Here is a 27,844-nt window from a genome sequence, read left to right as displayed (position 1 = left end):
ACAAACTGTGCCAAGTGAGCTTTACTGGAATGGCAACGTTCTGCAGGAGATGGTACTTTTGGAAGGGCAGCCCCAAATTTCTATTTTCCACTGTTGCACGAGAACAGCCTATCATGCCGTATAAGATATAAATGTTTTGTGGCCTTGCAGATAAGCTAAGATGGATAGACAGCCAATCCATCATCGTGACTGCACATCACCACCACAGTGAAGGGATAAGGAGCGAAGCTGATGGCTTCTGCACAACAAACAAGCAAGCACAGAGACAGTGTTTGCTCATTTCAATGTGCAAAGCTGACTTGTTTAAATATGAATATGTTGCTTATAGCCAAATTTTAGTGACAGCAGCCCCGTGGCATCTATCACTGTTTGCACTTTTGCTAAAAATAGTCGCATCATCTCTGGAATTTTTCGGATGCCAGGTCTGCAGGTAGTTTTCGCTCCCTCCACCCCATCTCTACCCATTACTGTTTCCTCCACCCTCCAGGGTATATCGTGCTCAGGAAGATACTAACCACTCAAAGTTCGTGTAGTGTCACAAACACCTGAAATCACTTCCCTGTCCTCACCAAAAGTCTGTGCCCTCTTCTCTCCCTTCTCCTCTCACTCGCTCTCTTTCTCTATCATGCTTACAGCTTACAGGCAGGGGTGCCAGGCACAGCTTCAAAATGCCCCCAATGCCTTCACTGAAGAGTGAGCTTGTCTAAAATGGAGCACGCACTGTTGATACTGCGGAGAGGTTTCTCTGACCGGATTGTGATAATCACTGCTTCTCCATTTACAGAAAAGTGAGTGATTTTCTCTCCCCTCCCCCCAAGCCTACAGCACATTACAGATATGCTTTAGAATCAAAGCACCGGCTGGAGGAACTAATAGATCTTTTCCATTTCTAGCTTTTCACTGTATATATACTCAGATGAAGCACTTGTCTCAAATTCAGGGTGACCTGCTCTGAGCCAGGCTCCTCCCAGAGCTCACCGGGGCACTGTTTACAGCTATGAAAAGGAGCAAATCCCACCCAGGAAACAAGCAGCAGTGAGAAAACACACAATGGGAAATCTAAACACTTCTGATGCCCTCAGAGTGCCCCAGTCCGGGCACTCTCCAAATCCCTCTTCTAAGACAGAGCTACGCGGAGTTCCTGGAGGATCAACAAGGTCCAGGCTATTTTGGATTTGTCCTCTTTGCAGTTTTCTAAGCCTGAGAGCACTGGGAGGTCCCCATGCCCGCAGCAGCTCATACCTCTGCATGGTACCTACATTCATCCCGATGGATTTTGGCGCAGAGCCAGGGCTTTGCACACCAGGGATGCGGTACCTTCACGACGCTCCTGCTGTGGCAGCGCACCATGGTATCGCTGTGCTGCCACTCTGACATTCAAAAAGTGGCTCTGAAAATAAAAGGCAGATTCCCCAGGCCACGCAGGATTTTGCTAGCTCAGCACCTAGGAACCCGCGACAGCCAGCACAGACCATGAACCACGACGCCCATCAGTCCGTGAAAATTCAAAAAGCCATTTCCACTTCTCACAACGTACCTGCACTAGTGGCAATCCTCAATGTTTTACAGCAGGGCTATTTTCTCTCCTGTGTTAATCAGATTTGCTTTCAGCAGGTTTTTCTAACAGCATGGAGGGGGGGAAACTGGGCCAAACTTGTCTACATGACGGCTTCTCCCAGCACTCACACTGACTCAGCTGAGCTGGAGGCAAACCACGGTGGGATTATAGTAAATTCGATGGAGGCAAGCACAGCCTGCTTTCCAAGTACGCGAGCAAGGTACTGCAGCTCACCCAAGGATCTGCTGCAGTACGGTCAGTCCCCACGTCGTCGCTGAGCACAGAGGTGGCCACAGAGGGACAGAAGCCTGGGGACACCTAAGGGACACATCTTACCAGGGCGGCATTGGAGAGAAAAGCTCTCTGCTCCTGGACAGAAAGAAGCCACCACTTGTGTCACTGCCGCTGTGTGGTGACTTAGGGCAGCTGAGATTTCAGCGAGGTCCCCAAGGAAGGATTTTGATAACCAATGTGGGCAAATATCTTCATTTATGTGGGGGGTATGTCAGCAGCCAGGCCCCCCGGCTATTTCCTTTCACCGATCGCAGTGATCTTGAACTAATCTGGTCTGAACTTTGGACAGCTTGCACTCATCCAGGCCTTGGCATGGGGAGACTTTCAGCCCTAGTTTGTGGGTGGAGGAAGAAGAGACCTAAAACTGGACTGCTGCACTGCACAAGCGTGTCAGCTATAACCCCTCATTAAATGAACGCAGCGTGGCGAATAAGAAGGATGACAGCACAGTGCCCTGTGGCAATGCACCGAGCACACCTGCTGGGGAGAAAAGCACTTGCTCAACACAGACCCTGCAATCTCTGGGAAAGGAAGAAATAGGATATGCATAAGATAAGACCGGACACATTTTCCAGGCCCTGCACCAACCCCTGTGCTTGTAAGGGTGTGCGCGCACCTGCCGAGGATGCCATTCCTCCCCGGGCACGGGCTCTGGCAGGGACACCACGAGCTGCGGGTGCGTGCACAGCCGGGAGTCTCACCTGCGTGCTTTTCTTGTGGCACTCCTTGCTTCCAATTTAAAGAAGAGACTGGATCCTGAAGGATCTGGCAGTTTACATGAGATACGGTCCCAGAAATTTATTAATACAAAGTGAAAAATAACCGAGAAGCGTTCACCATTTCTCTCTACTGAGTCAATCTCTTAGCTCTTTAATATTTTAGTTTGCAGCATCCCTCAGCCCTCAGGACTTGGTGCGGGGCCAGCTGTAACACGATACACCGGCACGACGTCCTAGCGCTATCTTCCGGCATTACATAAACCTGTGCTTGGGACAGATTCTCATCCGCCGTGAGACTCCTTTGCACCCCTCTGGCAGCAGAAAGGGGCCACGGGAGTACATTACATGCACACCACCTTTTGAGACTTCTTTCTACTGCCAGAGCGATGTAAAGGCATCCCTAGCTCGAGCCAAAATCTGGCCCTTCGCTTAATGTGTTTAACAAATGAAGCTGCTGTTTGAATCCCAAAGACAGAGAGAGGGTCAGTAACCGAGTGAGCACCAAGCGCTTCTTCCCTTGGCAGTCGGGAATCCACGTTGTTAGAAAGTGGAAATGTATGGGGTATGTTAGCTTCCTAACCACAAAAAAAAATCTCTCAGAAAACGACTGTTTCCCATCTTGACTAAGGAGACATTAATTTTGGTGGCATGTGTAGTAATGTTCATTGAGGACCGGCCACAGGTGGTCAATTATTCCTCTGCCTGTTTAGAAGAAGCATGTTTATCCCTCATAATGAAAGGTATTAGTACAATACAGAGTTTATTGCTCAATTAGGAAAGTGACATGCAAAGAGTTACAACCTTTTGTAGAGAATACAGCTAGAAACCAGTTTTTGCAGCTAGAAACCAATTTTTTGCAGCTGAATGAAATACCACCCTCCTGCCCATCGGACACACAAAACGTACACAACTTCAGAGCCAACTGACACGTATTTTAGGACCAATATTTAACTAGCCTGTACAACCGAATATTGTATTGTATTGTATATTAATGCTCTAGACTATAATTGTGTTCCTTTCTCTGTTTAAAACATTTTTAATTGGTCATTCAGGCACTCATAAAAAGAGGACAAAAAAGCACAGAGATTAATTTTGGTCCTGAGCATAAACAAAGCTGTGCATTGAGCGGAATTTGAGAATATTGTACACAGGCACACTTTGATCACTTTGAGCACTCACTGCTCTACTTGCTTCAGTTACTATGCATTGCCTGGGCAGTCAAATTGGTTTTAAAGACCTAAATGTAAACCTCAGAACCCGTTTTCTCCTACTGTGTCAGACAATAATTCATAATAAATGAACTTCTCTGCAAATACCAAGGGTGCTGTTGTTAGTTATTTGGAGTATAACACAGCATTAGATAATAGCTATCCCTTTGCACTTCTAACATTTTAATCTCAATCTCAAATTGCATGCAAAGGCAATTAAATAACAGCATCCCCATTTCAAAGCTGGAGACCAGACATGTGAACACAAAGTTAGCAGATGATACCTAACTTCAAGCATACAGGCAGTCCCTCTGCCTGAATTGAACGGCTCTATGTGCAAGCTTGAAGTTAGACACACGCAGAAATATGCAGTTCAACTGGTGACTGTAGCTATTGAAAATGTAGGTGTCATACGGAAGGTATATATCTAGTTAATGAACAGATACAGGCACATCTAAAGGTGGTTTAACCAATCCTAAATCAGCACCTAATTATTTCGAGTAAAGCACACTCTAGAAGTGCTTGCCTTTCTCTGTTAACTCTCAATGGGACCAGAGAGTCCAGCCCAGATGTCCAATCCTGAGATGCTACAGCTAGGCACGTGAACTGAACCATGTCCTAAACCAAAGGGTGCGGTGGAACTGGGAAGAAACGTGGCACAGGTGAAAGCCAGAGTGAAATGTGGACCTAGCTGAAGCTCAGACTGAAACATCCATTGCCTCACTGTGAGTGCAACCGAGAGCAATGTTTGACCGCACGAATCCCACGGGAGTGTTATCCTGAAGGATATCAAGCACAAGGAGACGTGCATGGTCCTTAAAAAGAGAAGTAAACTCCAGCATGGTGAAGGCTTCACTGAAGTTGTTAATGCTAGTTTGGTGCAAGGCGTACAGCATGGAAATAATTCAGATTGCTATGAGCAAAACGGACCCTGCTTGTAAAGAACAGCTGTGCTCAAGATATTGCTGCACACTGATCTGCATGTACACCCACCTGAAAGACCCCAGTCTGCAAATGAAAGCATGAACAAGAAAACTTTGTGTAGGGAAACAAGACACTTCTTCCCAGAGAGAGACAACAGCATATCAAAATCACACTGTGCAAGACAACATTTATAAAAATGTTGACAGATATCATCTCCCATTTGACTTATGGAGCCATCAAAAGCTCACTTCCATGGAGCATTTTTGGACCCTTTTGACTAAATCACCAATTTAGAATCTGTCAGACTTCATTATGCAGATTAAGAGTCTCTCCTTGGTTTCATTTGTTATGCATTAATAAGAGAGCATTGGTGACTGTATCCTCTCACACAACCAAAGCCTTTCTGCCATTACATAGTAAATTTTGTTCCTTCTAGCGTTCGAAAAAAAACCCCAACACAACAGCAACACGGCTTAGTTGCTATGCAAAGCCTTAGAGCCACTGCATAGGGATCAGTTCCAGAGTTTGGTTTGATTCGAACCAAGCCAGGCAAATTATGCCTGGATGTGATCTGACGAGGTTTTCCTGCTTGTTTTTTTCTCTCGTCTACGGGTGAAGCGTGTGCTCAGATCAGACCGGCCCCGGCATCCCCACAACCCTGTGCGATCCTGATGCGCCTTCACGGCCTTCCAGCTGGATGCCTGGTGCAGTTCAAATACTCAGTACCAACAGGCAGATTTATTATGAATGCTGGTAGGGATCTTTTTTCTCTCTCATTGACTAGATGTGACTCAAAAAAGTTAATGGTAATTGCTCTCATCTTCATTTAGCAATGAGAGAGAGAGAGAAATGGGAGCAATTTGCAGATCTGAGAACAGGTCATTACAGGTGTGTTATATTAGTGTATTCATGAGCCCCCTGGGACAGCCATGCTGCGATATCCAATAACTTTCTTAATGTGTAATTACACACCATTGGACTATAATTGATTAATTGAAAAGAGAATGTAGGCAGATGCTAGGCCAAGGCTGCTGCTGCTCATTAAATGAATATGTCCTTGCTTCTTTTTAATAAGTTAAGTGAACTACTCAAAAGCAATTAAGTGAGAACTGAAATTCATTAGATTTTAAGTAATTATTGGTATTAACTTCTATAATAAAATGCAGGATTTATATTTTGGGGTTTTTTTTCCCATCCCGAAAGCAATATAATACACGTCCACCACTGCGATATAAAAAAGGTGTCTGCTACAGACAGCAGTGAGCAGTTAGATGTGCGCTCCTTGCAGACAGATCTTCTTCGGTGTGCCTTCAGATAACCGCGCGGCATTAATCTGCCTTCTTGCGACATCATTCCTGGAAGTCCTGCACAGTGCTAGAGATTCCCAAAAAGAGGGTGGCACACACTTAGTATCCCAGAGCACCCCCGAGCCTCCCTGCAGTCCAGCTGAATGGTGGCCGGGCTCTTCTCAACCCTCCTTCCCATGGGCTGGATCTTAACTCAGAGAAATCAAAAGAGCACAGGCCCCTGATTTTCAAAATACCACTCTTACCGCTGTATGTTGGCTCTTAAAACAGGTCAAAGCCTTCAAACTCTTTTTCTTTTTAATGGGGAGGACAAACGCATGCAGCAAGATGAGGCACGAGGCAACTGCATTGCTCCAGAGAGTCCCACTGGTCCATGTAGACATCTTTTCAGACCTGACCAAACCCGTTCTCATTCACACCCTGCATGGGTGAGAGCCAGGGTCAGAGGTGCAAAAGGACCTGAGCACCAGGGGACTAAAGCCAGTTTTATGGCCTGAGCCTGTGCTGCAGGGACGGCCGTGGCGAGATGCGGGGCGAGGGACGGCTCCTCCCAGGTAGCTGCCAGGGTGCCCCGCGGGCCCTACCGAGTCATCTGCATCTCCTGCACAGACCCCGAGAAGAAAATATTTATGGCTCTGGGTGATGAATTTGGAAATTTTATTTCCAATTTACGTGGAAGGAAATCCGATGAATTTTATTCCACCGCACTTCACTTCCTTTGGAACAAGGCATATCTTTATTCTTTAATGTTCTATAAAAACTGTCTGAATTTTATTTAAATTGGTTATGAATGCCAGTTTCATAAAGCAAAGCCACGATTCACAACTGGTTTTCTTTCCAAGGGATACAAACCTTATTTTATTTTTTTCCAGTTTTATAGAGGTTTGGGTGGGGGGATGACTGACCATTTTTTTCAGGCTTTCTTAGTTTAAAATTTCTTGAAATCTTTATTAAGAAGTAGCCTGCTAAAATGCATTTTCAGCTAAGGGTTTCTTAACTTTTTACTTGTTTAAATTCCTGGTCAATAAAAAGATTAGTATTTTTAAAATCGTTTTTGAAAAAGCAATTTTTCAATGAGAACATGTCTAATATGAAAATTATAACTTCAGTAAACACATCCAATGAGGAAAGCAAAGAGTAAAAATAGAGTAATACAAGACAGTATTGCAGTGAGGAAAAATTAAGGTTGGAGAAATTATTCAGAGGTCACCAGTAATTGCACATTTCTTAATAAAAACTTTAATGCTTGTTCTGGGAAGGAAGATGACAAAATTGGAGCTGTAATGGGATTTTCATTATTTTCCTTTTTAACAAATGCATTTTGCTTCTCTTTCAAAATAATAATGGTGATGTTAAAAATTAGAAAACATGCCTCCTTCTGGGGAAAGGCAGGCTTGTGCTCACAAAGTGTCAAGTGTCACATCCTAAAAGAATGCTCCCGTATTGGTATGAAGGAAAATGCTAAACTAGAGACACTGGGGCGAAGTTGCTTGCTATTTCTAGCGTACCCGAGGCAAGTGCTGCGGGAAAGGGGATGTGACTCGCTCCTGGCTCTGGGAGGCCAAACACCCACCGTCGGTAGCCATAGTCTTGCCCAAATCTGCCCCGTTCCCATTGTCCATCTTCCTGTGTCACCCGCTGTCATACCTTTTATTCCATCTCTTTAGCTCCCTGAATCGTCTTTCTTAATTCTGTTCACTGGACCAAAAAGGCGGCGATTATGTGGAGCTACCGGGGTACCAGCCTGCTTGTGCGGGAAGCCGCATCCCTGGCCACGAGGGAGCTTCGTTCCTTTTATCCCCATCTCCTTCCCCTCCTTCTCCCCGCTCCCCATGCTCCTGGGGATTTTATACCTTGTATTTTACATGTTGCTGGGAATTGGCAGAGACTTACCCTCCTCGCTGCTCTCAAGGGTTACTGGCACTCCCCTGCCCACCTCCGCGGGAGGCGCGAGCAATCCCTCACCCTCCTTAACGCTGTAGGTCGTGGTCACTCGCTAACGCTGAGTATAGAAGGAGTGAGGTTTGGGTCTTATTTCCAGTAGAGCTGCTGTATCAGACTTGCTATGACAGGCTTGTATTTTCTATAATCTCCTACAGCTGGTCTCTGATTGCAGCTTTCAGCTTAAATATTATTAATAAAAATAATGTTTTCTACACTTCAAATTGGCTGTTAGCCAGCCTACAGCACTTTTTGGTCAGAGAGGGGGAAGATGTCTCAAAGCAGTCATTCATCTTTCCTTGTCTGCAGAATACAGGGTGTCATTCAGAGCCCACCGAAAGTTAACGGGAGGGATCCTATTGATTTCACTGGGCTTTGGGTCAGAGGTTGTGGAGTCCTAAACATGGTGTGAGTCAAGAAAAAAAGAAAAAAAGCGTATTTCTTTAGGAGGATGGTGGCGCGGCGGAACAGAAGGCCTGAAAGACCAAGGAAGTCTCTCAAGACCCTCGAGAAGGTCTGCTGCGGCCCCAGAAGAGGACCCAAGCCTCCCAAGTCCAGCCCATGCTGCCGTAACATGAGCAACGTCCTTCACCTCCATTATGGGGTAGAAAAAAATACAATTAAAAAGCAGGGCAAGAAGGTCACAGCCCATGCGCCGGGCAAGACAGTGGACGCATTTGTTCTAAACCAGTAAATAGATCTGTGTAGACAGGCGCAGAGCCTATCATTTCCCAGGGACAGCATATCGCGGGGCGGCTGGCAGGCTGCAGCTCTGTACGTGGTCCTGCATTATCCCGGCGAGATGCCTATCAGGCATCCCGTGGGTGCCTACCTGTGCAGGCAGGCAGCGGGCAGGGTGGGTCAGGTGGAGTCAGGTGTTGGGGCTCCCCTCTCCCTCTGGGGCTGCAAATCTGCCCGTGGGCTGAGCACTGCCTTTTTTCAGCGCATTGACCCAGCGCCCATGGACTTCAACAGCCTTTAGGAGCGTGCGTGAGGTCAACACCATATAGCTCTTTGTTCAGCCTGGCAGCAATTAAGGACCAAAAAAACTTTACAATAATTTTGCCTGGTTTGTTGCCTTTGCTTGAAAAGAAACAGAATGCATTTTTTTCGGTGGGGTTTTGGGGAGGCTCTTTTTAAAATATTCTGCTATAACTCATGAACAACTTAGTTTTTGAAAATGAAATGTTACAGGCGATTAGTCTACAATATGACCTAAGCCTCGCTGTTATTTCAGTCACAAGAAAGGTTGAATTTCATGTGGCCAAGATTACTGAGGTTTTAAGAACATCGGTATCAATTCACTGCTAGAATTGCTTTTCTCAATATTTTTTGTTCCAGAGCCATAACTGCCAATCTGACAGCTCTCTGTGCCTGATCCAAAGTCCTTGAAACCAACGGCGGGCTCTCTGTCGGCTGGTATGGGTTTTGCACAGCCATTTGCTCGAATCACTGCGTACACCACGATGCAGCTGATGGAGCAGTACCAGTTGCTCTCAGGCTGTGGTGGCAAACTGAGCAAGAAACTGATGAAATCCATTGGTAAACCACCAAAAAGTAGCACAAGTGGTGAGATGCAGCAAGCTTCGAGTGATGCTGAAACAGAGGTAGGCACCGCCGTGGAGGTTTTAACTTTTGGCAGGCTTGGTACTAGTAGTTCTACGACCTGGAGCTCCACAGGGTGTCACAGGTCTCATCCCCCTCTCCCCTCCCGCCTCTCCAGGGTGGCAAAATCGCCTCCTGACTGCAAGGTCGGTAGCTTAAAGGCTGGATGTGGCCCTGCATCCCTCAGAGCTGCTGGGCGGCAGTCCCGCTCCAGCTTTCTGGCCAAAAGCTTTGTGCATCCCAAAGCCTGGGCCAGGATGAAGGAAGGGCTCTCCCTCTGCCAGTCTGCTTCTAACTGGGTGAAGGGCAGGCCAGGGAGAGCTGCAAGGGGAAGAGCCTTTGCTTTCTCTCTCTGCTAAGAATAAGAAGGCAGCATGGGATACAAAAAGGGTGAAAAGGCAAGAGAGGGGAGCTATCTCTCCCAGCTCAGTCCTCCTTTGAAGGCACTGTGGTTCTAAATGGACTGAGAGGTATTTTCTTTTAACGCTGAAGCACTAACAGGGAGAGGTTTTGATTGACACTGGGGCACAGGAAACAGGTCAGGTACCTTAAAAGAAAAGCATTCAAACCTCACTTTCTGAAACCGAAACTCTCATGGCCTCCAAAGGATACTGATATGCGTATTTACATTTAACTTGCCTACAACTAGAAAACCTACTGGCCTCATCTGATCAGAAATATTCTCAGTGCTTTCTAAAATCAATCTTGTAGGTATGAAATCTTTCCCAGATTCCAGTACCGTAACGCTGAGGTTAACCTGCCTGCATCCTTGCTGCCCTGTCCGGATGCCCCACGTGTGCCATGCTTCCTGAGTCTGCCTCTAGTGCTGGGACAGTAGAGCAAAGCAACGTGACTTCAAGCAAAGCATCAGCTGTAGCTCTGGCTCCTCTCGGCCTTGACACACCCTCCCCCAAAGGCCTTTGGCTTGTAGGAGAAGGTTTTGCATTTCACGTTTCAGTTGTAGATATGTTTTCAGAGCTTTCTCTGCCTCTTTTTGTTAGTGATTAAAGATAACTGGATGAGGGTGAGTTTGCATTAAATCCAATAACAAGCATGTTTTATTTTGTGTCTTTTACATCACAGCTTCCAAGCACCAGGACTACCTTATAATTCATCGCAAACTTGACTCACGATTTTATCCTCCCAGAGCAGAACTACTAGGAACAGATTTTTTGATTTCAAAGAGAAAAAGATCATAATTTTACTGCAGGAAAAACGTGGATCGCAGCTGGGTGTGGGACTAGAAATTATTTTTTTTCAGAGTGTTTATGTTTTGTTTGCTTATTTATTTGCTTTACATATAATCCCATAGCAGTAGGTGGTACTCAGATCACCTCCATAAACAAATGATCTGGAAAGCAACCTGGCGTTTAATTTCCTTAACCCATCAAACCCTTCCTTGCTCATACAGCAGCGTGCCAATCTGAAACCTTGACTCAATATTCTGGGTCACTGGGACGAACTGTTGGTTTTTCTTTCCCACTTTTGTTAAAAGGCATCCAAGCATGGCTCTTCCTACCCTGACTAACCTGGGTAGGTGCCAGATGGATTTTTCCTTTCTCTAGGCAATGGCTCAGGAATTTCAGCCGGCTAGAGCCAGGGATCTGGGCTTTTCACTGGCCTTTTCACTCCAGCCTACCCTTTCTCCGCAGTTAATTGCATCTCTCTCCCCACATCCACTCTTAGCTGGACTGTACCACTCCTTGACAATCAGCTTCCAGAGGACTACATTCTGCCTTTTCCTTCTGGAAAGAAAGAGATGTGCCTGAAAGAAAAGCTTCCAGCCACTTGTGGAATAAGAAATTAAAATCCTGAGGCAGTGCCTATGGGAGAAGAGTGGACAGCTGGCCAAGGCAGCATGGCCCGGCTCTTTAAAAATGAATTTGTTTTATGTAGTTCCCAGTACGTATCATGGGTAACTAAACTTAAGAAAATACGATTCTCAAAAATACTGAAAAGTTCACGAGGAAAATTTGACATCTTCATCTTAACCGCTTTGTTTTCTGTGCTGTACAACAAACGGCATGACACAATGTATCCGGAATTAGCGTGGGAAATGAATACCTTAACCTAATCCTGTAACTGCACAATGGCTTTCTACACCAACTAAAACCTTTAATTGTCACTGCTTTTCTTAATGCGCAGAACTACTGCCAGCACTTCAGGGGTTTCTTCTGCCTAAATTATACCTCTTTCTTCCTCCTATTTCCTATCAAGCTCTCTCTATCAAAAAACCCCCACCAAACCTAAATAGCTGAGTTGTACCTGCCACCCAAACTACCTCCTCTTCTGAGGAGTCAGCAATGAAGACAGCATACAATTTGTAATCCTCCATGTTACTATGCTTTCAATTCCCTCCAGGTACTGAGGAGTTAAAGCTCGCCGTGCGTGCCTGTGACCTGGGATGTTAAGATTCAGCCGGTGTAGCGCAGCTCTTGCGGGAGAGCCCTGGCACACAGACCCAGCAGCATCGCCCCAGCCCCTGGATCCCGCCTGGCAGCACCCTCCCAGCACGAGCATTTCTCAAACAGAGGAGCCTGCGCTTGCCGGAACAAACCTTGCTGGAAAATGGCAGCTGAACCCTAAAGCAAAGAAAGCACTTTTGAGCCAAAGCCCCCAATTTCACCTGACAGGCTATTACAGTACTTACTCTCAACTGCACTGAGAAAACTCCAAGGATTTCCCGACTCTCAAAAGCATAAACAAGTTTCAGTTTCTCTTTCATTTAAAAAATCTCAGCTTTTCACTCGGCCAGCATCTGACTTGCATTGTTAGACTCTGGGTAAGTTTTTACCATTGGGAAAATATTTCTTTAGAGGAAGCAGCTGTCCCCACTTCTTTCATTTTTTTTCCCCTCTCCCCTTCCAAGGAGACAATTCCTATCACAAATGTAGGAATACTGACTAGCCTTTAGGAGAAAGATGCCATCTTAATTCCCAGTTCCTATGAAATTCACTTTACTCTCGAGCACATTTTAATATAGCATTGTTTCCCAAAAAGTAAAAATATAGAAGGAAAACCACTACCTCTCTGTGAAACACGTAGCATCTTTGACAAATAACACTAGTCCCCCCCGCCCACCCCCCCCCCCCAAGCCTAGGCTCAATATCATATTTGCACTGAAAGTTCCTAAAATACATCTTTAAATATAGCAGAGGTACATATTCATTATTTGTCTACATTTTTAACATACAAATTCAGTACAGATTACATCCCTGCCAATTTTGTTTCCAATAGCATAGGAAAAATAAAACTATGACAAATTGCTTTTATTACTTCCTTAAACAAGAACTGAAACTTGTCCAGAAAAGCACATGAAAGACTAACTTGGAGGACTTGAGCTTTTGCCAGGTACAGGAGTGATATAATAAAGCAAAAACTTAAATGCATATTAATAGAGGAATAATTAACTGGGCATTAAAAGAATGCTTGATTTTAATAGCACAAAGGAGGTTAATCGGTTCATTGATTACTTGCACTAAAAAGAAAGCAGATTTTCAATTGAAATAATACATGACATTTTATATCGTGTCATCTCCCAACTCTAGTCCTGAATTCCTCCAACACCAAGAAGCCCTGCTGACTTCAGGGGCATCTTGGTGTGCTGTAATGGCTCGTCAGGCCGGATTTGACCAGCGGCACAGTAATTAAGCATGGCCTTGAAGAAACAGTTTCACTTATTTGGCACAAGAATTGTGACTGCACCAGGGAATCGCTTTTTGTGTTTGTCTATTTTCCTCTCCTTAGGACATAACCCTGCTGCCCGTGAAACCAACAGGAACTTTGCGAGGGCTTTAAGAGGAAGCCTGATCAGGTCTCATGGGTCACGTCGCTTTTGGCTGGGGAGAATTATACTGGGAACAAACTGACCCTCCCGAGTGACACCTGTGGCTCTAAAAAGCATTGCCGGGAGCAGGGACTGGCCACCACCCCTGGGCTGCTGCCCTCCAGTTTGGGCTTCTCTCACCAACTGCCTGAATCTGGGGGCCGGCTTCCGCACTGGGTTACGTCCTCGACTTTGCTGGACGTTGCACCTGGGATATACCAAGATTAGGGTTTGGACCTGCATCCTCTACGGGGGGAGGCAGACACGGGTTTTAATGCAGAGGAAACGCAGCTTGCTCCTCCACCGCCACCCGCCTCTTCTATAGTTATAATGAGAAAAAAAGTGGTGTTGTTTCAAAATATAATCCCATGTTCTGACTCTCCACAAATACATCCATTTAGCCAAACGATACATTTTACTTAAGTACGGCTGAGAAGAGAGGTGACTGTGAGGGAGAGATCTACCAATTCATCTGAAACTCCCTTTTCAAAAGCCATGCCTGAATCTCTCTTAAATGTGCTACAATTCATTCTCTGTTTACTTTAGGCAAACAGAAAAACTCATCGTGGAGCACTCATTTTTGCAAGCTAATCAAGAACATTAGGTCCCAACAGATTCATTTAATAGAAATATAATAGGCATCCCTGCTTGCTTTTAATCTTGCCTAGCTGCAAATGCTAAAATGAACAGCGAATTAACCCTGCCTTGGAACAGAGATCCTTTCACAGCTGATACCATCTCTCTTATGGCTTGTAAACACTCCAGGCTCCCTGTATGTGCCTTCCTGGCTTTCGCTCTTTCCCCGCAGGAGAGGAGAGGAGAGGAGAGGAGAGGAGAGGAGAGGAGAGGAGAGGAGAGGAGAGGAGAGGAGAGGAGAGGAGAGGAGAGGAGAGGAGGAGAGGATGCTCCCGCCTGCATGCAGCTAGGAAGGGGAGGAAGAGGTGAGCTCTAAAGGGAGTACTGCGTGTCAGCAGGACAAAACGCGGCGCCGCTGCCCAAAACCAAGGCAGAGCTAAAAGGTGGACGGGAGAGTGAGTTTTGGGGCACCTCGGGGTGGGGTGGGGGTGTTCGTGGATCACCAGCCGCTCCCTGCGTGGGTCTCCCTGAATTACCGTGCGAGACAAGGTAGTACGACAAGGCCATTCACGTGCTGTCATCAAATATAAGAGATTTTTCAAGCAATTTGAGATCTTAAATTGTTCACGGATAGCAGAACTAGCATTAGAACGCTAAACAGGAAAAAAAAAAACCTATCATATTTCATAATGTATGTCATAATGAACAAAAGCCTTTCAAAAAAAAAAAACGGTTTTCACTGTGCTAAAGTAACAATCTAGACTTGTTGTAAGTATGTTATTCTTACAAGTAGTTCGCAGTTATTCTTGAAGGCAAGTCTTGGAGTTTCCTTAGCATAGTGCTGCTGGGGAAAATTTTCAGCATGTCCATCTTCATCTCTAGCCTGAAGGGAAATATAATGGCCTATTTAGGGACTTACAAATAATGGAAGGAAAAAAAAATAGCTAAAAGCATAACAGCTCAGATCATTAAAACAGACGGGAATCCCAAAACACAACATTATTAAAAAGTTTCTTTAAATACGCAGTACACCTTTTAGATATGAGAACTTGGGATGCTGTTTTCTTACATAGCTTAGGTTGAACATGCAAATTCATTGTGGTGTAATAATTAGAACAACAAAAGACAAACCCAAAATGAAATATTTGAGCTGGAAACTGTGAGTAACTCAGGGTTTCAATTTACTCCATTGCATTTTTCAGGATTACATTACATACGTACTCGTTTAAACTTTTTGACATGCTTAAGCAATCCCTAGATAACGTACTTGTATTTTCAGTTCAACAGCAAGGCCAAAAAAAAGTTTTCATACTCATAATTTACATGTAATACTATTATAGATAAATGGATTCCCCCTCCATGTTTAAGTGAAGCTTTGAAAGGAGCAATCATCTAGCGAGAACAATGATCCTGCAGTCAAATGCGGTCAAAATATTTAATGACAAAGATGCATTAAAAGTTACGGTTATTTGGAACTATGCTGTTAATTAAGAAAGCTGAAGTTTAAATGGAGACATTACCAGAGCCCATTAGCAATCCTGCTTGCAGATAGTATTTTTCCCTTCTCATCTACAGCATTTTCTGCTTTCCAGTTAAAGCAAAAGGGAGAAGCAGGTGAAAGGAGGAGTGTCAGCAATACACTCATTACACTGTTCATTTGGGTGACACTTGCACTCCGTTCCGCTCCATCTCATCTGATCCCTGACTGTTCGCTCTCTCCCTCTCGCAGCCTCCCAAAATTCACAGCTGAGCTGTCTCCCTCACATATGGCTTGCATATAATTATGCACATTCCATTTTACACTGCATTAAAATGATGAGCTCCTGGCTCCCTGCCAACCTATTTAAATCAGCCCCTGCCCGAAGAAGCTGGGGAGAGGAGGAGGGCGACGGGGGGGGGGGGGGGGGGGGGGCAAGGGGGGAGGGTTGTGACCAGAGAGGGGGGCGAGGGGAGCGGGCAGAGGCGATGGGGCGAGGAGCAGGTAGTGCCGCTCCCCGTCTCTCCAGCTGCCCCGCATGTGTCCCCCGAACCCCGGGACAGGGGGCTCCGGGGACGCCCGGGTGCAATGCACGCGCACCTCGGCGGCTGCGGCAGTGCTGGCGTATCGTCCCCCCCTCGCGCGGCGTGAACTGCCTGTCATCGTGTGTCACACTCCCGGCACCCAGGCTTTTCCAGCGTTGGCATTTATGAAAGATATTTACACCTTGTAGGCTCTGTGGTTTGTTTGCCTTCAAATAGGTGTCTGCCTCTCCCCAGGGAGACGGGGTGGGAAAGGGGAGCCGTGGGTTAACAGCACCGGGGAGTTTTAGGAAGACACGAAGGGGTTGTACCTCATCGAAAGCCCAGTGACTCCAGCGGGCTTCGACTTGGGCTGCTGCTTGTCAGCCACGGGGCATGAACAAACTCTGCCTGACAGAAAATACCATTTTTAAAAGAGCAAAGTTTGTCCAAAAGTATGTTTTGAATAGTACCTACAATTGATGATTATTACAAGAAGCGGGAAGTGGGAAATGAGTTTATTCTGTAAGTTTCCTAGCAGTTTATAGGTATTTTCTTTCACTGCCCTCAATAGCTGCAGGGTGGAAAATGTTTAAAATTTTTCCTTCAAACCACAAGGAAGAGGCAGAGCATTCCTGAGCACCTGAAATCACTTTTACGTTGACAAAGGTTTAAATGTATTCTTCTAATTATTAGTTTGAAACTGAAACCTCTCTCACACGATAGATCTACCTCCCACGCTGCATGGAACACAATGTCCAAATTTGACCATGTTTTGTAAAAAAACCAAACAACCCTCAATTCTCATTTTGAAAACAAACTTTTTCCTTTCCTCTCCTCCATGAAGGAATACAGGCAACTCACTGAAGCTCTTCCAGGTCATCTAGAAGACAACTGGGGGACAAATGCCTTAAAAATGCCTCGCACAAACAGAAATGGACCTGTCAGCTCGGCATCACAGGTGCCAACGGGACGCTCAGTGACAGAGAACGAGCGAGACGTTGCGTGGGGCACAGGTGTTATGTAGGGCTCTGAATGCTATCGGTGCCCCCAGACCCCTGAAATTGTATCTTGGCACTATTCTAGACATTGTGCACGTGACGGCTGGCACATTGTAACCTGACAGTGACCCTTTGGAGCGTTATCCTGGTGCACGCACACACCTTGTAAAATGAAATGGATATCAGGGTGTTTGTAGTGCATGTGTCAAAATACAGAGACAGACCCGCTTACCAGAACTGCCAGTTACACAAAGGTTAGTCGCCCCTGCTGATGGCAACATGCCCCCCCTCCCATCGGCACTGATCCAAACCTTATTTAACTTTGGGTGTCACCAAAATTTCCTAGTCTCAAAATCAGTTTAGCTACATACTGCTATAATTTACTCAGGTGGCAGAAGTATACCTAGTTTAGCTAGCTGGCTTCCATTGTAAAAAATACCTATTCTCAGCAGTCAGGGCTAATTCTGCAGTTGCTTTAGATTAATTCATTACTACCATCTTCCAGTTGTAAATAATTTGCAGAAGGAAACACTCTTACAATATTCAGCACACTTCTAAGCATCTTTAAAAAGTTTATCTTGCCATGGTAATATTGTGATACGCCTGTATCTACGCTGACTCAGGCTCAATCACTGCTGCTGGTACCTACAGCTTCTCCATCAGGCCTGGCTGCCATGGGATGGATTTCATCTGCTATTGTTTAAAAGGAAGCAACTGGAAGAAAAAAACAAACCAAAACCCAAGCCAAAACTATGACCTGTTTTTTTAAAATGCTTTTAAACTGCTAAAATCATTATAGAAATGCTCTCATTAAAAAATGTATGTCCAAAGTGCTAGATGCAATTGATTACATATATGCAGTACATGGTACAACTGCTCTCACAGCACATTTTGTTCCAGGACAAAAAAAGGCTTCAGCTCCTGTTCCGAGGCCTGGGACCACAGTGAGCGCTGCTAGTTTTATCAGCGCAAAACTGCTGCAACTTCACTGTGGCAGCACCTCTCCTGGGATTTACTGCATCTCCTAATTCAATAGCCTCTCCTGGCAGGCAGCCGCCTTCCCGTCAGCTGCATGGGATCCGAGAGGGAAACCTGCCCATCGCCGGCCCGTGGGACGTCGGGCTGGACACTCGACAAAACCGGCGGCACTCGCACCACCCCAGCTACTCGTGGCAGAAGAGAGCGCGTTACCCAAGGAGCAGCGTTGGCAAGGAAGATCTAGCGAGGAAACTGCAGTCGACTTGGTGGAGCTGGCTTGGCTGTAAGGTCAGCCTGATGACGGGTTGCGCGGGAAATCGTGGCCTTTAATTGCAGGTTATATATCAGGAAACCCTTCTTAATGATAGGTACAGCAAAGCGCTGGAGCAGATTGCCTAAGGAGACTGTCAAAGCCCCGTCACTGGAGTTTTTTAAGAGCAGATTAGGCAAACATCTGTCAGGAATGACATGCACAGAGTAGCTCCTGATGTGGGGAAGCTGGACGGATGAGAACATCTCCTTTCCCAGGTCCCTTCCCTCTGCTTTCTACCACTGAGCTTTGAAGGAAAATGGCAGGAGGGTAAGGAAAAAATAATTAAAAAAAGAACAGAAAATGGGATCTGAAAGGACCTCTCTGAAAATAGCACAGCATTTGATGTTCAGAGATATGTGTACTCATTAATAAGTGCATGATGACAACTATCTTTGGCTACACAAACTGTGCTATCTGTTCGTAAGGCAGCCAGCCTATATTTGTGAAAGATGCCAATAGTTTGGAAACAGACTATATATTAAGTCAAGATTCCTTTTTTTAACAAGACAGAGGAAGAACAATCCACAGCAGAATTTCCTTCTGTCCCAAGTGCACAGATATTTGTTTCTCCTTTTTCTCAGAGAAAAATTATCTTGATCCAGACAGGGGATTTCTTAGCTTCAATCTAAGTCTTTTTATGCAGCCTTAGCCTTAGGAGAAGAAATCTGTGCTTACATTTTAATATTAAGGGCAGGATCTTCTGATAGTGTAAGTCACAAGGCAGGTTGAACAGAATATTTTATTAAGATGGCACTTGTTAATGCAAAGCTTCCACTAAAATGGGACAATGCATTTGCAATGAAATCCTACTGCTCGGTCCACAAAAGTTTAATGCCACTTAACTGAAAAGACCTAACATCTATTTTCTAAGAATGATGGCCACTTGAGTAATGCAGAGTGACAGAATATTAGCCTGCTTACTCAGGATAAAATTGCCGCCTAATTTCCATAAATGTCCTTTAAAACAGATGAAACATGGGACCATTACCCCCAGACATGTTAAACGCAGGCGTTAGTTGAACGTCTGTGGCAGGACAAAAAAAAAGTTGCGAGAAGTTGAACAGCGCTGCTATAGAAGCGCAGATAACTGCGTCGAGGCTCCCGTCCCGCAGCGATGAACAGAGGAAGTTCACATCACCCTTAATGCTATTGTCTCCGGAGGCCGGCTGCAGATGGGAACAGAAAGCCGTGTTTCCGTTTCCACCACAAAGGTTATCTCTCCTGTCACTGAAACTCGAAGGAAATCCTTGGGGAGACCCTAATCCTTGAAATTCCAGTTCCTGTACATTTCTGTTGTCCCAGATAATCAATTATCATGCTCTCTACATTCACTGCACCAGCAATGGTAAAAATAGTACTAAACTTCCATCTGTTGAGTATATTCTTCCCAGAAATATTAACGTACTTGCTGTGGGCTGGGGCAGCGGGGGAGCCTGACGTCAGGGTGCCGGGTCGTGGCTCTGCGTTGGGATCGGAGCAGGGCCAGGGACGATGGTCCAGCAAGGACGTCCCTGGTTTGGCAACTGTGCAGTTAGAGGAGTGAGGGAGCCCTCGGCTCGGGGAAAGTCTTCCGTCAGGAAGGGCTTCCACTTAATGTTTGACGAGAGGTTTGCTCTTCACAAGGATTTTGGGATTTTCCCGACTTGTGGCATGATGGAATAAGTGGTATTTATTAGCTTGTTGCCTCTCTCAGCTGCGCTCTATTCACTAATCTCTACAGTAGTAATATTTTGCCACTCCAAGCCTCTAAAATCTTCTCAAGCTTTTTGAAAAAGTCCCAGGTATTTTGAAATATGTCAAAACAATGTTTCATAAAATCTCCCAAAACTCACATCAGTGAAAACAAAGGACCTAAAATGTCACTGGTTGTTTATCACATCATTATCATTTACATCCCACTAAAATCATGGTTAGCCCTTTTGCCTGACTTCCTGTGACCACCCCAGGTTAGAGGCGACCACCCTACCCGAAGTTTCCCAGCCTGGGGTCTCTCTGCCAGTAGTGACTCTCTGCACACTTGGTGGTGGTCTATGGAGAACTTGCAGGTCACATGCTACTAAGTCCCCTTGTTTCCAGCTGCTAAAATGCATTTAAAGACAGCTAAAAATACATTAAATACTTTCCTAATGTTATTTTTCCATGTAAGCAACTGCTGTAGTCACCACAGGAATGTTACTTGATCGCCAAGGGGAGGGGAAGTGGTCCACAAGACAATCTGTCTACTGGAGGTGATCTGCAAAGTTAAAAAGAATCTGGGAATATGCCCTCTTATAACTTCTTTATTAAGTATGCAGAGGAAAACCAGAAGGGCTTTTGCTGACTTCTTTTGCTGCCTCCCTCTCCTCTCCCCACACATGCTACCCCAACGCACACACGAACACATGTACAAACACACACGTGCACATCTCCACCCATTATGTCAGTTAGGAATTAAGATTTTGCTATGCTAGAAGAACTCACCAGTGGATAGAAACCAGTGGAACAGTACCAGCATGACAAGCAAAACCTTGGGACTGCGCGCGTGGCTCTTCCCAGGTCCTGAGCAGAAGGCGTACTGCTGGAGACACATTTGTGCCATTTTGTTGGCTGGGATCTATCCACAGCCTTCCTTGATATCTCTCCCTGGTACTCAGCTGCTACTGGCTCCTACATGTGACAGTACAGACTCCATAGTCCCTTTCACGGAGAGTGAAGCTATATGGTCACCGAGAAGGAGCAAGGATGTCCCTGCAAAGATGCAGTCCCTAAATAGAGCCTGAGGTTCAATTCCCCGCAGGCATCCTCAGCAAGACCAGGGCCCCTATCGTTGGCATATCTCTAGGTAAGAGCTGCTTATGCTTTACTGTGATATGTCCATTACAGACAGTGATGAATCTAGACCCAAACTCTAACCTTTGTTCAGATTTTAGTTGCTATTTCAAAAGCAAATACAAAATCTGAACACAACACAACTAATGGCTGACTGGATTAGAAAAGCATCTCAGGTCCACATGTTTAGGACAAGGTTTGGTGTGGAAATGCCTTCGGGAGCCAGTGATCTGGCTAGTGTGATTAAAACTGGAGAAAATACATCATTCAGAATATCCTGCAATCTTCTCCATTGTGCTGACTGAAGAAATACTCCCTGACTTAAAAAATAAATAGTCACCAGGTCGAACCTGCTATTCTAACCAAACCCAACCCACCCCCCCTCATTGTCCCTCTCTGAACAGGTGTAAAAATTCCTGGGAAACAGGCAGTTTTGCTGAGAAAAGCTGCCCCAGAAAAAATGCGTTACAACAAAGAAGGAGAAGGTGCCAATCTGTGGAATGATAGGGCAGTGTTTCTGAAATTATCCTTGTCAAAGCAACTGAGGAATGTCACGTTCATTTTCTTGCATAACCGAAGCACACTAAAAAATCCAAACAAATGTGCCTGAAAATCTGATAAACGGTTATTTATGGATCTATTCTTGTTGGTTTTTTTTTTTAATAATGCTTGTCTTCCACAGGCTATGGCTCTGAATGGTCCAGCTTTATGTATGAAATTTTTCACTCAGAATTTCATGGTATAAAATTATCCACAGTTTATATTTAAAATGCAAGCTGCAAACTCTATTATAATGTAAGTAATATTATAAGTGAATCAAAAGGAAATACTAATAACAGTACTAACCTGGTGCCTGCTAAAGTCATAACTTTCATCCTACTGCGTTTAAAAGTCACTCAAAACTTACACCAAAAAAAAAAAGAAGGATTCAGCTTTTTGGATTCTATACACTTTTTTCTCCCCTTCCTTCAGTTTTGTTTTATATGCTTTATAGAAGAACCCTAATTTCCTGCTGGAGTTCTCATCCTTCCAGGCAAAATCAGGATTTTCTTTTTATACAGCTTGTAATGCTGTACATTTATAGCCCCTCCTACCAAAGCCATAATATACTTAGGAAAAACTGATGATCATCTTCAGTTTCAGAAGACATTCAGAAAGAGCAACTGAAGCAAAAATAGCAGTGTCTACTGCCCTGGACCACTCTTCTAATTCTTAAAGGAAGAGGAATAGCAGGATTGGGATGTTAAATGACTTGGGCCCACGAGCAAGCAAAGGTGATCTGGCCTCGATCCAGTTGCTGGAGCAGAGAACTGCCTTGTGCTCTCAAATGAAAACTTCCCCATTAAACTCCATTTTCCCATGGCATTCCAGACTTAGGCCCCTTTTTCTTTCCTCTATCGGCTAATAACCGGGCAGTTTCTGCAGCTTTACCGGCTTCTGCGGGACTGCGTTACCCCTTTCCCTGACAGTTCATGGCATGGTGATATATGAGAAGTGTTCAGGTGGCTGCCTCAAAAGCTAATTTTTCAAACTGCGCAAACCTTTACCCATATCATAAATTTTTAATAACCAGTTCTGAGTTGTCAAAGAATAACTATGATAACAAACACATAGCATTGAGATAATTTGAAATAAACTTTGTTTATTGCCCGTTCGAACGTTTCTTCGACAAGTCACAGCTGCGTGGGACCTTTATAAAAGTGAGCCTATCCCACTAATCTCCCTTCTGATTCACACCAAGCCTGATCCAGGGACACTAATGGACCGTGCTTGACAGTTATTGCAACATATTCAATACACAGCCTAAAATATGGCTAGGAAAGAAATGAAAATATACTACAGACCTCCCAGCAGATTCCATTTTTGTAATGGGTAGCTCTCACCAGCGTAGCCGATAGGCTTTCCCTCTCTCTTCACGTTCCCTGCTTATTATAATTTATGAGATAAAAGCGTTTTCCAAAGTATTCTGTGTGGTTCACTGTCAGGAAGTTCAAGTATCCCTTCTCACTGCTGCCATTTCTATGAGGGTTCCCCAGCACAGATGAGAGACTCCTGTGCAGGGCAAGCCCACGTTTCCAATAGGCCTGCCAGAGAAACAGGGAGGAAGAAAAACAAAACACAACACCAAGGGAAAAAAAAAAAAGGAAAAAAAAAAATCCTCAAATGTTGGTTATGGTTAGCTAAGGCTCACAGACCAAACAAATCACTGTCCCTAATGAATTTGTTTCAATGCATCTGCTTATTTCAAGCTTCGGCGTTGTAAATACCAGAGCAACAATGCGGATTTTCTCTGATTGCAGTGTCACATATATGATTAATCATCTTGACTCAGAGCATATTTTTTTAAAGCAATTGCAGGCTGGTTTAATGAACTCCTCTCCCACTGGCTTTTATAGACTAGTCATGATCAACATACCATTAAGATAAACCTCGTGCCCCATCCCTCCCCTCTCTGACAGCTTGCCTTATTTGCCTCACAACAGTCAATATCCAATTAAGAGGCAACGGATTTGATCGATACAGAGGGTAACAATACGACTTAAACGGCTGGTAAATTCTACACATACATTTTTTCTTTAATTCCCATCTTTGCGGTATATAAACAGTTCTGCACTTTGAATAAATGCGGAGAAGGGAAAACAATGGCCGGGTCTGGTTGGTAAAGCTTTCCCTCAAACGGGCTGTGTCTGCAAGCTACTCTGCAGCAATAAATGCTTGTCTGGGATCGGTGCAAGACAGGCAGGATCCTATTCTCTGTATTTTCTGCGGCCTTCTAAAGGGTGAAAATAGAAATCTCTCTCTGCTTTGGTTACGAGCGACATGCCACTTGGGCCATTCACACATGAAAATGGAAGGGCCGTAATATTATTAAAGCAATCATTTATAAGCTGGGTGAAGGGATGACTGGGCTGGGGAGGGGGGCAAAACCCAATAGGAACAGAGCGTATATAGGAGAACGGACAAGGAGAGGGTGAAAAGAAAGGAGGGGAAGCTTCGATACAAACGACATCTTCTACAACCTTAATATCATCTCCCAGTCTTTCTGCTGATGATGAATGGCTGCAATAAAAAGTGGGATAGTGGCAGTTATAAGCAGGACAAAAGCAAAACCTGGCTGGTGGCGAGGAGCATTCGTTATAATTCCTGACAGCCCAGCTGGAGGTCAGGGACTAAGGCCACGATATCACCACTGCCTTTGGGTCTAATACCAGGTACAGCACTTCTCCCTCCTCTCCTGTCACCTTTTTTTGAGGCTTTTATTCAAAGTGTTACTTTCAAAGACATTTCGCAGAGTAATAGGCTGATATAGTCCACATCAGGTAGCCCTCCTTTTCCAGGATTTCCACTCTGCTCTAAAGAAGAAGAAGTCATGACCACAGGGGATGCCATGCTCTCACTGACAAACGGGATGTAACTCAAACACCTCTGAGTTTGCTCCCAACGCTGCCAGAAAGTTATTTCTAAATCACAGTGCCATGCCTGTGTTTTCCACTGCCCACTGCAACCCTCAGTCACCCGGAGGGATTCCACTAACATATATCATGTCAAAACCCAGGAAACTGTCTGTTCAAACTCATAAGAAAGTTTAGAGCACGCAGATCTTTTCCGGCCATGGGAGGCAACCAACTGTAATTTATCTTCCCAACTTGCCTTGGCATTTGAGAAGTCCCGTTCTGAGTTTTCTCCTTTCTGTCACAATAACATGAAATGTGCTGAAAAACACCTCTGTCTTCCCAGATCCCTTCACCACCATCTTCCCTGGGGAGCAGTTGCAGGTAGATCCTTGGCCAGGTTTCTCAGCCTAAAGGAATCCACTTCTGACTATTCCCAGCAGTTTACTTCAGGCCCCAGGGTTTATTGGACTACACCTTTGTTTTCAACTCTGTGCATTGTTATTACAGGGGAAAAAAAATTATACTACTCTAACTCTTAAAGACAGGCCTAAAAATGGGGATGCTTCCACTAGAAAAAGGAGCGGGCAGAAACACAATCACCATCTTTTTGCCTTCTGCATTGACTCACACGGCTTGTTTGCCACCTCGGTCCTGAACCTGACCTGCCTGGCCTCTTACCACATGACAGAGACTTGCGTGGTTTGCTGTTTTGCCACCTCACCTGTAATCCTGATTTACTCTTTCCTACTTCCCATCGCAGCTCCTGCCTTGAAAAGCATCCCTTGAGGCTGCACCAGACTCCTGCACACTCCCAGCCGGCACTGCTGTCTCCTCATGTGTATGCATGAGTATGTCCATGCCATTCCCACCATTTTAGGGTGGCACTGTCAGCTTTTTAAAGCTTCCATGGGTTTATTCCAGTCTCTCGTGTGCTGGTCCCTTCTATAACTCCTACTTGCCCAACACCTCCAACAAATACTTTGCCAATAACATTGCTTACAGCTCTGGCCTTCTTTAACGTTTCCTCTCTGCCCAATGGACCATTCGGTGTCACCTCAACTGCATACCCATTGTGTTCCTGGGCCCACTGAAGTCCAGCTGATGGTCTATGATGTGATAGGTCTGCTGCCACAGGTCTGTCCCATTTTTCTCAAAGACGGAGCTACTGCTTCCATGGGGAAGAAAAGAGATGGAGCTAGGACATTCCTCTGCAAAGTGGGTACCACAGGTACAGAGCTGGGAGCTGCCAAAATCACACCCCCTGCACAGTGAGTGCTCCTGGCTCCTCCATTCAAGGGCTGGGCTTGAAGCAGTGAGGTGGGCTTTGCAATATTCAGAGAGCAAAGTACTGTTGGTGCTTCTCCACTCTCAGGCTGTAAATCAAAAGCTTGCCTCTTCCGTCGCCAGTGCGGAGACTTACCTATCTCATTTTAGGGCACAGTTGCAATGACTTCTCTGTCTAAGCAGAGTCCAGAGAAACTTGTAGAAATGTGGCCTTTGGCCTTTCAGCCATCATGTACACCTCCACAAATTCCCCTTTGTTTAACCAAGGTGTAGAGGTCTTTATCTTGGTGACAGTGTATGTTACAGCAGGAGGCAGCAAGGCTTGGGCGAAACTGATGTTACTACCACTACACAGAAGTACAAAAGCATCAAGCAAAGAGCCAGCTCTAAATAAACACTTTAAGCACATTCTTACTCTACTGAATACTGCTATCTGAAAAACTTAAAATAATTTTATATTCTGTATCTGATTCCATCAAAATCCAAGACCCAGTTCTCTCGCATGCATGCACACCATTTTGCGTGGGGTATCAGCTCTGTAAAGCACAGTACTGGTCTTGACCTCTGTTGTTCTTAGCGCTCTTTTTCAATCTGTGCCTAAAGCTCCTCTAAAGTGAAGAAAGCACCTCCTTGCCCTTCACACAATCACCAGTAAGCTAAGCTTTAGGCAAAGGCCAGAACTAGCAAGATAACCACCGGACTAGTGACAGATGTTCAGCCTAACATAAGACTGAGGCCAACAGACAGGAAAATCGGTCTGTGTTTCCCAGTACTACTAGCAGGAGGAGCACTGTGGTGGTGGCCATCATCATCTTTTCTTTGGCAACAGGCTGGTCAGAGAGAAAAGAAGCTGAGGAATCCTCGTTTCATACTCAGAGTGTGAGTTCCAGGAATAGAATTACAATTTAAATTAATTACATCTAACCATGTAATTAACGTTCGTGTCAGTTTATTATAGGCATCTTCACCATCGATGCTGTGAAATGCAACTTAGTGACTTTTTTGGTGGGGAACGAGATGGAACAACCATTTGTCTCACTTGCATTGTTTATATATTAATCGTTAACTTGTTAATATTATTAACCTCATTATCCTAATTACATGTGTTCTGTCTTTTTACAGTAGCATTCCTTCCCAATTTAGACTACTTCACGCATCTCCATTGTTCCTCTCTCTTGGTTTAGAAAGCTGATGGGGAATCACTGGCATCGAAGAAAGGGGAAATGAGTATTAAGCACGAGGAGCTGCAACATCAGCCGCTTAGCAGGAAGAGGAAATCTATGAGCGTTCTTCAACAACCGGCATGCTTCACAGCATACACTGGCAGAACATTTCATGTGGTGGGAGGCGAGGTTTAAAAAATTGGACCACTATAATCATTTAAAAGCAGCCAGGGTCTTTTTCTGAAAGTCTAGGTCATGTGCCTGGCACTGTCATATGGTGTCTCTCTTCCGCCATTTGTTTATTTGCTTCTGGCAGTTTTGGCAGTGAGGTATCGGAGTGAAATGCACACCACTCCATACATATGGTAGGAAGAATCTAGTGCATCAGTTGAATGCATACTGTACTGTATACACATTCTGTTTTATCTCTGAGCACAGCTGTGCTGTAAAAGCTTACAAAATGTGAAGCCTTCTGTGCAGCAAAAACATCGACAGGAGAAGCTGGCCTATAACTTATTAGGTTGTGACACAAGCCAAAAAAAGCCGGAGTTAAAGCTGACAACTCCTGGCATTGTGATGAAAAGCACAGTGGCTCAAGTTAAAGAGGGAGTGTCAGCCCTAACTTCATCTTTCAGGCTTTCGCTGCTGTGGGTCACAAATAGCATCGCTGGTTTGGTCTAGGACAATGACTCCCAACCCGGGCACGTGGCTTCCAGCAAACAAACATGCCAGTCATGCCCTCCGGTGCCCCACCGCGCTCGCAGGCAGCCTGCGCTAGGAAGGGATTCAAGCAGGGGGTGAGCAAGAGCCAAAAAGCAGTCGTGGCTCTCCTCCTTGCCCAGCACAGTAGCCTTCACGCTGTGATCAGTCCTGCGTCTCCTACTCCCCCAGCTCTTTGGGCTGAAGGTAGTGGAGACATATGGTAGGAAACTCTCCTGCGCTGGTT

General features: G+C 45.1%; 1 protein-coding gene across 2 annotated transcripts in view; it reads right to left on the bottom strand.

Moving 5' to 3' along the window:
- The window catches only part of SOBP (sine oculis binding protein homolog), a 122,272-nt gene that overhangs the window by 38,626 nt on the left and 55,802 nt on the right, over positions 1-27,844 (bottom strand). The window contains exon 5 of one of the 2 annotated variants that reach the window (XM_075747823.1): positions 14,746-14,841. The exons of the other annotated variant lie outside the window; for it this stretch is intronic. Coding sequence (XP_075603938.1) covers positions 14,746-14,841 — 96 coding nt within the window. The remainder of the gene's footprint in view (positions 1-14,745; positions 14,842-27,844) is intronic. 2 annotated transcript variants of the gene reach the window in all.

This window comes from Balearica regulorum, chromosome 3 (genome assembly GCF_011004875.1).
Source record: "Balearica regulorum gibbericeps isolate bBalReg1 chromosome 3, bBalReg1.pri, whole genome shotgun sequence".
Classification (NCBI taxonomy): domain Eukaryota; kingdom Metazoa; phylum Chordata; class Aves; order Gruiformes; family Gruidae; genus Balearica; species Balearica regulorum.
This window is presented reverse-complemented; position numbering and strand designations above follow the sequence as displayed.